General features: G+C 40.7%; 1 protein-coding gene across 4 annotated transcripts in view; it reads right to left on the bottom strand.

Moving 5' to 3' along the window:
* The window catches only part of VCL (vinculin), a 65,439-nt gene extending 51,235 nt beyond the window's left edge, over positions 1-14,204 (bottom strand). For all 4 annotated transcript variants that reach the window (XM_085312270.1, XM_085312266.1, XM_085312268.1 and 1 more), the window contains exon 1: positions 13,764-14,204. In XM_085312270.1, coding sequence (XP_085168396.1) covers positions 13,764-13,931 — 168 coding nt within the window. In that variant the 5' untranslated portion in view covers positions 13,932-14,204. The remainder of the gene's footprint in view (positions 1-13,763) is intronic.
* Positions 14,205-14,358: the final 154 nt, after the last annotated feature.

Genomic DNA, 14,358 nt, shown 5'->3' with positions numbered 1-14,358 from the left:
ACAAGTAACTGTCACAGGAAAGACTGTTGTGCCAAAAAAAGTCGTGTGAACTTCAAAAAGCTCTTCTAGCTCATTCCTATGCATCTAGAATTGTGAATCATCACTAAGTTCAATAATATGCTTTCCCAGTGATGTATAAATAACTACCATCCTAAGAAGATAACACATGTGATGCTATAGAGCTCAATTCTCTCCTTAAACTGCCTTTCTAGAAGGCAAGCAACAGAACATTACACACCAAGATGCTGGGAGGTTTACCTCTCCACTGACAACCAGCTAATATTAACCAAAATCCTCCAACATGCACATAAAAGTTTCTTTCCACAGTAATGGAGATGCTTGGGAAGGGCTGGGGCAGAGGAGAGAACAGGACACATGTGAAGTCAGACAGAAATATTTGGAAATTTTTCTTATGATTGTTATGTTAACAGCAGAGCTGAAAGCTCTTAAAAAGCCTCATCACAGGAAGTTCATAGGTCAGCTGAAAGAGAAAAGTTTTCTTTCAAGAAACAGAAAGTTGACCCATGAGAACTCATGCTTCTAATAGACGTCAAACATAGTACTGAATAAATATAGTCTCTAAAATCAACTGAAGCTATAGTTTCATTTAGACACTAATAGACCTTCTCCCTATACCACCTTTTCCTTAGCAGAATGACAAACTGAATTATTGTTAGCGGCCACTTGCAATTTTAAACTAGTATTTTTATTTATCCATGTGTCAGCAGAGATAATACAGAAGGAGTTGGAAAAAATAAAAAAAAACTTGCATTGTCTGTTATTTTGAATAATAAACTTCAAAATCATAACAGTAAAGAGTCCTCCTCATGTTTCAAAGATATCTGACTAATCTGGGTGCAAAGCAGTAAGGCCTGAATTTCAAAAAGGTATGGTAAAGGGGACCTTGAAATGATAGAACATGTTGAGTAAGTTAAAAAAAAAAAGTTGTCAAATAAAAATGCAAACTAAAACAGTAGATTAAGTGGAAAACTCACCGCTTAAGGGTTGTTCCTCGTAAATTGTGCTGTTTCAAGCATCCAGTTGAAAGTTACTGGGAAGGGTTGTTCCTTGTGTGTTACAAGAAAATATTAAGACAGAAACAGCTAATATTTCAGGAAGGTATATATAAAAAGAAAAAAAACAGTAATGTCTTTTAGAGAGCAGAAACATTGTATCAAATATAAAATTAAAGTATATTAAATAAACTGCCTTGTTGCACAAAGAAAGCTGACATTTTGTTAGACAACTGCATGGGATAGAAGAATCTTATTCCATCGACTTTCAGGTAGTCACACTTTAAACGCTCTCTCCTTAAAAATCCATCATCCATCATCTCAGTTGCCCCTGTAGATAACATTTGGCCACTATAAATAGCCAAAGATTCACTTTAGTATTTAGTTAACTACAAAATCTGTTTGTTACTTTCTGTACCCCACTTCCATTTTTAGAAGCCCACAGCTAACCTCCTGGGTACTGTTAACCACATGAAGAACTCTGCTGTAGCACAACTGAAAATGTCCAGTCAACACACAACAGCAGATCACTGCTCACTCCACATCAGAAGCAAGATCAGACAGAGTTGAAGCATGGAGGAAGCTCCGCACCAGAGGAAGGACACCAATGCACTGTTAATCCTTGCTAGTACAATTGCTACCACTTTAAGAAGCTGTAGATTAATATTAAAGGATTTAATATTTAAATGTTAATATGTAAAATTCTTAAATATTTAACAGCAAATAATAAAATTCCTTTAAATTTTGGCAAAGTAAATACAATTAAAGCTATATTTCCTTTTATCCGCTACAAAAAAAGGTGATGGAAATAAGAAGCTAGAAGACTCAAGAAGCACTGGAACAGGATTGGCACTATTGGTGCAAATCTGACTAAAAGGATCTCCTACAACAGGCAGCTACACTTGTTCCCAACAATACTTTGTCTTATTTGGTTAAGAAAGTTGTTCTAGATTTAAAAGCAGTGGAACAAAAGAGAACTACTCTTCTGAGTACTCATTATATAACATTGAACACAAATAAGTTTGTGTCAGCTATCAAGTCAACCAGGGAAAAAAAAAGCTCAAGAAGGTAATTATACTCTGTCATACAGGTGGAAACTAGAAATATCACATTTACAAAATCCCTCATAGCTTACATCTTCCAAAACCATATCATGACCTGGTTTAACTGGCAGCGTCAAGATGTTCAAAACAACGAAGCCACATACAGGAAATTTTCAGTACTTAGCAGAAAAGCAATGTTGCAAAACACAATCACGTTAAAAAAAAAAAGAAAGAAAGAAAAAGAAGAAAAAAAAAACTGTCGCAATGAAGGCCAAGCAACAGTTCTTCATAACCGTTAATAACTGCTTCAGGTGGCAAGGTCCCTTAGCATTTCACTACCCCAAGTAATCCGAGAACAGGACAAAGATCTCAGCCACCCCCCTCCAGAAAAACTTCCAGAGGAAAATGGTATGCTGAAAGTTAGTTTGCAATTGAGATAAAACACTTCATAGGTTGGAGTTCTGATAATCACTGACATTAAGCTGAGAAAAAAGAATAGATTAACAGAAAAATACAATTCTTCCTATTGCGAGGGAAATGGGCTGGGCTGAGCTCAAGTAGCAGCCGAGGCTGGAGAACTAAGGAATGCTGTTTTTTCTCCAGCATTAAATCAAGAGAAACAAAGACAGGGCTTTGCTTAGTGAAAATACCATCTTGTTCAAAGAAAATCTGAAGCCAAGCATAAACTCAACTACAAAGTTTACAGAGGTTCCCAGCCCCCTTCTTGATTTTTCAGAAGGGGGAGGGGGAAGGAGGGAAAAGGAACTTTTAATAACTATGGCAAAGATTAATGCAATGCTGCTTCAATTACTAAAATAAGTCAGTGGTTTGGCAGTAACTGGCCCTTCCTCTACCCAATCCTTTTTGTCACTCCGAATTAGCGCAAACATAAAGAGGTTTTTTTCTATTACTCTGCTGGAGGTTGAGAATTTTGTTTAATTGCTTGGACATTCAGCACAACTGTTATGCTGTAGAAGTTGCAGAGACTGGTAGGCTTGCAAAAAGTGATTTTTAACATAATCCAATGAACACTAACCAGTTTACCAACTTGCTCTCTCACCTGAAATCTCATAAATTGTGTGGCAATTTAAGAAAATATTTTTACTCCCACTTGAGAGTAAGTTCTCTTTCTGGTATTGGAAATTAAGAGAAATAGTGCATTTGTGACTTTTGTAACTAAACTAGCTTTTGCAGATTTATTTAGCTGAAGGATACCTAAACACACGTATACACAGTAGGAGGTTGAAGTGGGAAGCACCTTTGAGATGAACCTCGAGTAGTCTTCCAAAAACAAAAAAGTAAGGTTTTGTGTAAAAGATATTCCAGAAAGTATACAGTACTAGAAAGTAACCTTCCCAGTAACTTTCAACTGGATGCTTGAAACAGCACAATTAGTAATGATAACATTTTACAATAAATATCCAGCATATTACAGTTCTGTATTAAAAACTTCCTCTGAGTAAATTCATATGACCCCGCAGACGTGTCAGCAACTGCTAAGGTTCCTATAGAGTTTACATATGGAGGCTGAACATGCCAGCTTGCATACAGCTTAAACCTTAGCACTAATTGTTTCATTCAGTTATATCCTACTGTTTCATTTTGAGATTAAAAGGTTGAACACTTATCGCCTATGTACAGGCTTAACTATTTTATTCGTAAGTGAGAAGTCTGTTCAAAACTTAAACTTGTGGTCAGCAGGTACTCACCCCACCCCAAAGTTTTATAGCTTACAAGTTATTTGGCTTTCACGGGTACTGACTAGCAATCTGGTTGAGGTCTCAGTTTCTGTTCCTTCCCAGAAAGGGTTTGTGCAAGCAAGCAGAACAAGGCCTGCATAAAGAAAGCTGTATGTCTAAGAGGAGTTGCAATACACAGCCTCTTCCAAACACAGGAAAGAGCTTGGAGACAGCAGAGGAAGCAGCTCTGTTGGAGTAATATGTCCCAGGTGACAGCTCGTAATAGCTCTACTGTTCAACAGAAGGAGCCTTCAGACTCTTCTGGAGCTGAAGAGCTCATGCCCAAGAACTAGCTGGTAGGATTGGAACAAGGCAAGAAAACCTACACGGATTTTTCAAGTTTAGCCTTTATTAACAAGCTTCCCACTTCAATGCACCTGCTCCTTACATTAAAGGGCAACTATTTGATGAGAATAGAATCAGGCTATATCCAAAAGGAGCAGTAACTTCTGCTTGTCCCCACACAGCAACTTAATTAAGGTGACACCCATGACTTAGCCAATACAGCCCAGCAGGTTCCTCATCAACTGCGGAGGTTCCAGAAATAATCACCATTCTGCTATTATTTTGGCACTTCTGTAACCATGCCTATTTAAAAAATTAATTTCCATAGCTTTTTTCCTTGTGTACTGTTCAACATTCAAAGGACAAGCCTGCCTCTGTCATCCATGAAGAATTGACTCAATTCTGCAGTGAGGAGCAATGAGAACCACACAGCTGCAGTATATCCAGACATTTGAAAATGGCATACACAAAAACATTAAAGCATAAAGCTTGTACACTAACCAAAGCAGTATTTGCTTTCTCAAATTCCTAGTCAGGATTCCATTTGTGCATAATATTTAATTGAGGACCAACATGTTCAAGTCGTATCTTCTCAGACAATCAAAATACAGTTAAGAGTTTAATACCATTACACATCACTACTCTCACAAACAGAAAATAAACATGGAAGAGAATGCACAGTATGATACTGCCATCAGTGTGTCCATTTGAGAAGTTTGCTTTTTGTCTTTTTTTTTAATCACCTTACTGAATTCTTTGCTGAATAAACGCTGCCCAAGAATATTAAGTACTGCAAAAATCTTTATGAAGTGCAAATTTACTTCCAATCCTCATAGGACAAAGCCTTGTAGTCTTTACCTACTGCCAACCTGAACTGAGACTGCATTGAACCAATTTGTAGCTCGAGTTCCTTAAAGAAATTAGACAACTTTATTATTTAGAATTCACTGTCTCCTATTCAAGTGACTCAAAATTGACTCAATTCTGCAGTGTGGAGCAAAGAGAACCACACAGCTGCAGTATATCCAGACATTTGAAATTGGCATACACAAAAAGCATTAAAGCATAAAGCTTGTACACTAACCAAAGCAGTATTTGCTTTCTCAAATTCCTAGCCAGGATTCCATTTGTGCATAATATTTAATTGAGGACCAACATGCTCAAGTCATATCTTCTCAGACAATCAAATAAAAGAGATACTGGACTTTTCCTATCAAGTAGGATAAGCTCTAAATAATATTTCTCATTAGTATATATCTATATGTCAAGGAATCAGGGAGCAAAGACATTCTGTTGGACTTCGTAATTAGAAACCAGAAAGAACTGGTCGGAAATGTAAAGGCAGGAGCAGCTTTGGCTGCAGTGACTATGAGTGGTGGAGCTCAGGATGCTGACAGACAGGAACAAGACAAATCAGCTCCTGGATTTCAGGAGAACAGGCTTTGGCCTCTTCAGGGATCTAAGTAGTAGAATCCTATGGAATACAGTCCTGGAGAGATGGGGAGTTCAGGAGAGCTAACTGATTTTCACGCACCATCTCCTCCAAGCTCAAGGGTGATTCGTTCTGCTGAGCAGAAAGTTAAGCAAAGGTGGTGAAGAGCCTGCGCAGATGAACAAGGAGCTCCTGACAGAACTCCGACATAAAAAGGAAGCATATAAGAGACTGCAATGGACTAGCCAGAGACACTTGACTCTCCATCCTTGGAAACATTCAAAACCCAAATGGACAGTCCCAGGCAACCAGTTCTAGATGACTGTGCTTCAGGTAGGAGGGTAGGACTAGACAATCTCTGGAAGTCCCTTCCAACCTCAACAATTCTGTGTGCAACTTGTGATGGAAAAAAAAATAATAATTTCTGCATTAAAATAGCATTCCAAGGCTTCTGAAGCAAACAGCAACAAGGCATACATTTTCTATAGGTAACTGTTTGTTTCTGTCCCCCAGAAGGCTGGCATAAATCAGTTTCCTACCCTAAACATGAAGCTGGAGTACCTGGAAACTGTTCCAACATTTGTGCTCTCAGTGACAGCACAAGAGTTATCACCATCATCATTTAAGAGTCAACAGGAGCTGACACTTCAGCAATCATAGTAAGCGTTAGGGAGTTCTCTCCCTCCACCGTTTCTCTCCTTCAGTCAGGCAGTACTCAGATAGGTTATTCTGAGGTATCACAGGAAATTATTTACTTCAGAATAAGGTAACTTCTTCTGAAGTGAGTTGTTCGATATATTTTCACAGAAATCTTTGATTCTAGTCTCAGGACAGAGGCAGACAGTACAAGTCATACCTTTGTACATTTTAGTAGAGAAGGCAAACAAAGGAAGGGCTTGCCCTCTGTGCTGATTCACTATCCCATCTCTTCATATGCTTAAAAATGCATTGGAGCTTGAACTTAGTAGCAGGAACACTTTGGATCTACTTCCATCTATTACACATGTAGAGATAGTCCCCCAGCTGAATTGTGTTGCTAGAATGCTAGGCTCATGTTTTAAGCAGATACTTGCTCAAGAAATATTTTTAACTCTAAAGGAAATCCAGTCTTTATTTTATCATTTCAGCTCTCCATGCCGCAAATCATCTCGTATGCACAAAGCGTCTTCTGAAGTGCAGAAACTTGTAAGGCACCTGTGGTGCCTTTTCATGCATCAACACAAATAGTTACTTTAGACTCCAGTAATGCGACATTCTAAAATGTTAACTCTTACCTGATGTCATATAAAATACAAGAAGAAATTATATAATGACACAAAACAATTTAGCACATATGTATAATAGTTAAGATACATTACTCCCTAGTATGAGTACCTGCTGCTCTGTTTAAGTTATGTCAAGAATATCATCATTTTCCTAGAATTAAGGACTGTGGCAGCAGAGGCAATTCTGTATCAAAATGAATTGTTTCTCAGCATTTGATTGATCAAATGATGGAATAGGATTTCTGTGTCACTAGGAAAAAAAGACATTATATAGCAATGTTCTTTGTCTTTTAAGGTCTAGTTTGCCAGTTTGACTTTTGAGAGGAAAAAACATCACTAGGAGAAAACAGATACTGCTAAACAGTAAATAATCTGCCTAAGTATTTGAGGTGAGAAACAAAGCCAGCAAGACCCAGCATATACAGTTGAATCAGAAAGACAGGTTTAGGAAGAATATACTCATGTCATACAACAGAGCAGTAGCAATAAAAAGCTAGTCTTAGTTCTCTGTGAAGCCACTAGCAAACTTAAGCAATACCCTAGGCAGTGTCAAATCAAAGCTGACTGACCTATTCTTTCCTTTGAAAGAAAGAATTGGCAAAAGTGACATCTGGCTTTTGTTCAGCAATTATTGCAGGTCTGGAACTCAGGAAACATACCCCAGCATTTGCAACCAGTTAACAATTTCAGGCATTGTTTCCAGCGACCAGTGTTAACACCACATGTTTGCTAATGCATCTTTAAAACCATCACTTGGTTTCCCAACCCCTTCTGCCACAATCCTATCAGACTTGCTTCATCAACCTAAATTTCAGTCATACTGGAAAGAAACATGTCAATGCCTTGAAAACTGCACACTTCCAAGTATAAGACATACTGGGCCATATTCTGTTTGGTTCACTGCTTCATTAAGCTCTATAAATGAATTCTGTAGCACGAAACTGTAGGTATCAATGTATCAGAGTATCCTCTTGTGTCAAAGCACAGTGAAAACTACATTACACTTACTAAATTACAAGCCAGAGAGAATTCTCTCCTTCTCTCTCTCCCCCCCGCCACCCCTCAAACTTTACCAACTTCTCTCTTACTGGAGAGGTTCACTTATGCAGCAGAAAGCAAACGTGAAGTTTTCCAAAGCATGATTGGTATAGACCATCTTGTCAGCACATGGAACTTTTAAGCCCAAACAACCACTTTAACGTTATCCATTCCAGAATAATATTATCAGTTTTTATGCCCAAGAAAGCTGCATCTAGTTACTAACAGAGGCATTTACCATCTTCATGGACATTTAAAGGAACAAAAAACAAAAGATTCCTTTTATAGCCGATAGAAGAGACTTGTATAAATCAAGTTCCCAAACATATTAACAGAACAAAGATTATTCCATTCAAATCAAACTGATTTATCACTTATTTAAAGCTCATTCCTAGGAGATAAAAGCAAGAAACAAGCCTCTGATGTGCTTTTGTTATTACAAAGTTGCTTTCTTCCCAATTTGACTAATCATTAAACACCCTCACACACCCCCCATGCGCACACACTAACTGGTTTTATCCACTTTCTCAGAGCAGATGGCCACTGTTCCACCATATACAGAAATACCATTACAATCATTAGAGAAAATGCAAGTGTATCAAAGGAGAACATTCTGCTTCAAAGGGAAAGGACATCTTTAAGACAGATGGAATTAAAACAAAACAAAAAACGCAGCAGATCTCAAAAAAGAAAAAAAAACACCTCTTTTTAACGCTGATCACTTATTTTTACTATATGCATAGAAATCTACAATGGAAAGATCCTTTTAATTCACTGAGGTTCTTCTAGCACTCTAGTTCACTTGTCATTTAGCAGTAAGTTTTGGAACACAGTATAATTCTGACGGGCTGCTGTAGTAATCCATTTCTTTCACTTCTATCCTCCCCGAAGATATTCTTCGAAACATAAATTACTGCAAGATAATTTCTCTGAAACAATCATTTCACTAAGCTGTCCTCAACAGCTCATACCTCTCTCATGCACCTTGAGATAAAGGAAAGTCAGCTATGCCAGAAGAAAAGCTATGGATGAAGAAGCCGTTTTACAATCCACTCTCCAGAACGATCAGGCCACTTCTTACTAGAAGTGCTTAGCCATGTATTTGACTACTTCTTCCGACAGCAGGACAGTGGTTGCAAAGCTGGTTTCATCTTCCACAAATTCCTCAACACAAACCATTCCTGAGCTTGCAGGCTGCATGTTTTGGCAGCAATTCACAGTCTGTCCAGAGAAAGCACACAGCTCTCTGCAGTATGCAGGGAACACTGCTTTCCCAAGGAACTTCTCACAGCCAACAGGGGCCCATGGATATGCACCCAGGAGATGGTAATTGCTTCAAATTGCACTTTCTCCATCCGCCAGGATAAGATGAGACAGCACAGCTGCTACAGCTAAACTAACTGTAGCTCTCCCACAGCTTTGTTACTTTACATCACTGCCTAAGTATTTGTATTGCAGTTTGTATTTGTATAGAGTTTCACCTGTTTTAAGAGTTACCCTTGTATCTTTGGTTGGACATACACAGGCTGCTTCAGCTAGTGGTAGTTAAAGACACCCACTCTCAACCTTAGGAAGTGGACAGAAACCTCTATGACATGAGTGACCAACCATACTACAGGAGTCAGTGTGCTTGTCAAGAGTAACTTCTAATTAAGCTTAATCTTGCTCTAGACCATGTTCATCAGTGTTAGATAAGTAGTCCTTTGCCCTGCAGGATTTTAAAAAAAAAAATACATCTGAATAACCATAGCTGCAAGACAGGATATTCATAATCTTTATTGATAATTAGCCCAACATGCTACTTGTGGTTGGTGACTAAGATGCAGAAAGATACCCCAATTGTTTCATAAGCCTCTAAATCTCAATAGAGGAATAAAAGCATATCCTACTATCCATCAAGGATATGTTCCAGAGAAGCGCAATACTTAACAATTTAATAGAGAGCAAAGGAGTTATCTCCTCATAAGAATTCATGTGATAGAAATGAGATGCATGCAAAGACTTATGAAATACATAGATTTAAATGCAAAGGGACACCATAGAGGATGGAGAGGTAGAAGCAGCAGCTAGAAGAGATGCTGGCTTTTCAGAGCAGATCACTGTTTTGAAAGACCTCAGACACTTATTCATGCTAAACAACTGCCAAGTGTTTCACTATGAGCATTTCAAATCAGCATCACTTTCCTCAGGCAAATCAAGCTTAATCAAGGATGAAGGACAGAAACACAGGTAATGGTCAGGCACTTAGTCTCATAAAAGCAGCAGCTGGTATCTTTCAGAATGGTCATCTGGTCTAATATGCCAGCCTCCAAGAAGCTGGCATCAGCTCAGATCACGCATCCTGCTCTGGCCTCTCCATCTTCCACCCTGTGTACGATGTTCCTGTGAATTTGAATCGTGTGCATTTAAACTCCTTTCATAAGTTCCCCTCCATTACAAGGGCTGTGGGGCAGCTCCAAAGGCAACAGCAAAGTGATAGAGCTAGCCATGTTTGAGCTGCCAGAAAGCCAGAATCCATATGAACTAATAAGCAAAAGGAGTTTTAAAAAGGCACAATAGCATACTGAGCAAGCTCCAAATTATTCCCCATCTCTTTAGCTTGTTTTTTTCAACTATTTCTTCCAATTTACAACATTAAATCTATAGGCACATGAAATACCAAACCAAACTCCAACCCTCCCACAAGAGGCATACATCAACTCCAAATATAAGCCAATAAAAACTAGTATCTTCAATTAAAAAGACTAATTTAGTACATTATTCATCTTGTGATATTCATCTGAAGCCTCTCCCTCATTTTATTGGCCGCAGCCAAAGGGAAGTTTTTCTGCAAGAAGCTTCTGTCAATTACCTCTACATACAAAAAATTTTATACAGGCAACAGGTTGTGTTTTATCTCCTAATTAAAAAAAATCATCAATAAGTGACTACAACATGATTTGAGTTTCATTCTACAAAATCTATGCACTAACAGAATATTCAAGACATGTTAGTTCCTAGTATGTACAAGTTGTGTTCTACCACAAAAGGGTAAAACACTAAGTCTTCAGTATTTGACACGGGGAAAGAAAACAGCATATGTAAATATTTGGTTATTTTATCTTAGTTTTAACAACAATTGATTTTCTCATACCTAGGTCTACTTTGCAATTATATTCTGACAAACAAGCATCACTACAAGAGGCCTTGCTGCGCGTGCAAGCCTTACATGGGGGGAAGAAGAGTTAGTAAAGGTAGCTTCAAGTAAACCTTAAGATGCTGCACATCATTTACAAATAAACATGCGTGTGTATGCACACAAAGATATGAATGTTGAATGGTAAACCTAGGTCTATAGTCAAGTTACCCAAAAGAAGGGCTCCCTCCTAACTCCTCTTATGCCAAAAGGCATTAAATTAAGGCTCTACAGAAGTTCCATCAACCTCTGCTCCTTCTTGGTTTTAATGTATTGCACATACTCCACCACAGGAACGAAGAAGTAACTTTTTAAAAAAGTTACCGCAAGTGGCTACTTCCTTGACAGTGAGGTAGAAGCAAATAACATTTTCCTCGTTTCCTAGCCCATTTCTCAACTTAGCATAATTCCTAGACCTCCTACAGAATGAGTCTCAGCTCTTCAACTACTGCTGCCAGCAGTTACTTACAGGTGCAGTAGTCCTACAAGTCACATGAATTACATACCGCACCTTCCAAACTTCGGAGTCCTTATTTCAGCCAGGGGAGGTAGACATTTGTGCTACTTTGTGTGGGAAGTTACCACTGATAAACTAAACTTCCATTGCATGTTACTGCTGCTCAGTACTTACCATCATGTACACTTAGCAATATCCATGCTCTGTTAGCAACCCACAGCACAGAGAAAGAACAAAAAGCTAATTAGCTATTGGCTAATAGCCACCTTGCCATCTTTGTTATATGGGCACTTCCATCTTTGCTACACCACCTGTGCAGCAACTAGAAGACTAGTATTCAGATATCCTGTCTACACAAACATTCCCACTTCGGTGGAACTGCAGTTTCACAGATCTTTATAATTAGAAATAACGCATTAGATACAACTCACAGACAGAACTTTATTTCTTTATTTTTCCTCAATGTAGTCAGAGCTATACTCTACCAAGAAAGGGACACTTTCTTGTAAGTACCACCTCAAATTACACTGCTCCTATTTGCTCTTTGTGAATTAACACAGGAAAAAAAAAATCAATAGTCTTTCCTTTTATCTATCTAATGGGTTTTAAAAGGGAACTAGAGGCCTCCAAAATCCACAGCCCAAAATAGAAAAAGAGCTGGCATTAGCAAGCTGCAGAAAGAAACACATTCTCTTTCTGCATTTCTCTAATAAACACTGTTATCTGATTAGGTTTCTTTTGAGAGAAAAAGGAGGAAAAACCATCACACAATCCAGCAATACAAGCTAAGCTTGGAGAGGCAAAGCTTTACTGCAAAGTCTTCCTTTCAAGGAAAAGTATTTCATACACTCAAGCTTCATACCCTTACAACCAATATTCTTATTGCATCAGTTCACTGCTGGAGACTAACTGTTCTCCATTAAAATCCGAAGTTTCAGCTGAAACCAACAAGGAGCCCAGGTATTCCAGATAACGCATTCTGCACAATTCTTGGAATCAAAGGGACCAAAAGTTACAGTTACACTGTAATAGACTGCGGATCTCAAAGTGAGAAGATATTATTGCAGTAACAAGCAATGCAGACCTAAATCCAATGAATGCATATTACTTAAAACAATCATCTTGACATTGTTTTATATTCAGAAGCCTTACAATTTCTCTTCCGTGGTTTATTACATGTTCAGCATGACCTGCATTTCAAAACAATGCCATGTTTCCTGCATCAGTAATACATGTGCCAGTCAACAGTGACACAATGTTTTTTATCTGTATGTAATAGCATAGTTAAGATAAAGAAGAAACACTGTCCTTCTCCATTTTAAGTCAAATTATGTTGAGAAGAGATATTGCTTGCCATAAACAACTTAAGAATTTTACAAGATTCATAGTGAGTAAGTAACATCTGATGTTAGAAAATGAAACCAGAGTTCTGTAAACGAACCTAACAGATGTTCATGGCAAGCATTCTATTTCCTTAACCATTACCTGGAGAAGTATGCAGTATTTCAAAGCTTCCTGTATCAAATCAGACACATTTCTGCATTGCAAATTTGCTACTCTTGATGCAGTTATTTAGAAAAAGAAAAGTATTAATGCAACCAAAACATTTCAAACACGTTAGTTGCTTGCACTTCTCAGACTAAAATGCTCATACTGCAAATACTCATATCTTGAAAACCTCACACTACATATAGTTGCCTTCAATAAGTTAAGAGCTTCAAGTTGATTTTCAGTCATCTTTAGCTTCCCAAGCAGTTACTCACACTTGAGGATATATAACATACAGACCTACAGCTCCAAACTTTGCTTAAAAACCAAGGCCAGTCCCTCCGCAGCCCCCGTGCTTGTCACCGCCAGCCTTCGTCTTCACCTACACAAATCCACACCAAAAGCCTTCCCAATTTCCACTTTTTCCCCCCATAAAAGACGGGTAAATAAGCACTCCGCCCGTTACACTGAACGCACTTTAAACAGGAGTTTCTAAGGCAGCAAAAGGCGTGCGGGGCACCACAGCGGGGCGTTCCGGGGGCGAGGGGGGCGGCCCCGGAGCACCTCAGGGCGCGGCTGCCCACCGCCGACCGCGGGCGGCAGCGCCCGCCTCGGGGCCGCTCGGGCACCGCCCCGGCCCCGCGCCCGGCAGCGCCCGCCGAGGTCCACGAAGCCTCTGGCTCCCCCCTCCCGCCGCCGCCGCGCCCCTCCCGCGGCGCCCGTTACGGCGGCCAACGGCCGGCGCGGCCGCGCGCCCAAGTTCGCCGCGGCGCGGAAAGTTGCTGCCGAGAGGGGAGGGGGAGGGAGCGGCGCGGCCGCGGGACTCACCCGCACCAGGTTGCTGACAGCGGCCTGCACGGCCGACACGGGGGCGGTGAGGTCCGGGATGGCCTTGCCGTCCACCTCGCCCTCCTCGTGCATGATGACCAGGTGGGAGATCTGCTGCGCCACCGGCTCCAGGATGCTCTCGATGGTGCGCGTGTGGAAGACGGGCATGGCGGCGGCGGGGCGGGGGCCGGGGCCCGAAGTCCGCACAAACTCCTGGGCAACTCTGTCCCGGCGGGCCGGCGCCCCACGGAGAGAGCCGCGGCCTCCGCGGAAGAAACGGGGGGAAGAAAACCCAAACCTTCCCCCACCACCGTCGCCGCTCCCGGGCGGATTACAGCGGCCCTAAGAAGTCGCTCCCCGGCCAGGCTAGCGGAGGCGGGACTGGGACTCGAACTCGCCGCCCCGCCACCGCCTCCCTCCAGCCGCGCGCACCCCGCACTGGCACCCGTCCGCAGCCAGGCGGCGGGTTTTCAGCCAGGACACCCTACCCCCACCGCCGCTCCCCGCCCCCTCGGCCGCCCTCGCCCAATGGCCGCGCCGCGCCCGCCGCTCCCAGTGGCGCAGCGCCGCGTCCATCAACATTCCAGCGCCTCCG

Source organism: Rhea americana, unplaced genomic scaffold (assembly GCF_003343005.1).
Source record: "Rhea americana isolate MKP2758 unplaced genomic scaffold, rheAme1 scaffold_36, whole genome shotgun sequence".
Classification (NCBI taxonomy): Eukaryota; Metazoa; Chordata; class Aves; order Rheiformes; family Rheidae; genus Rhea; species Rhea americana.
This window is presented reverse-complemented; position numbering and strand designations above follow the sequence as displayed.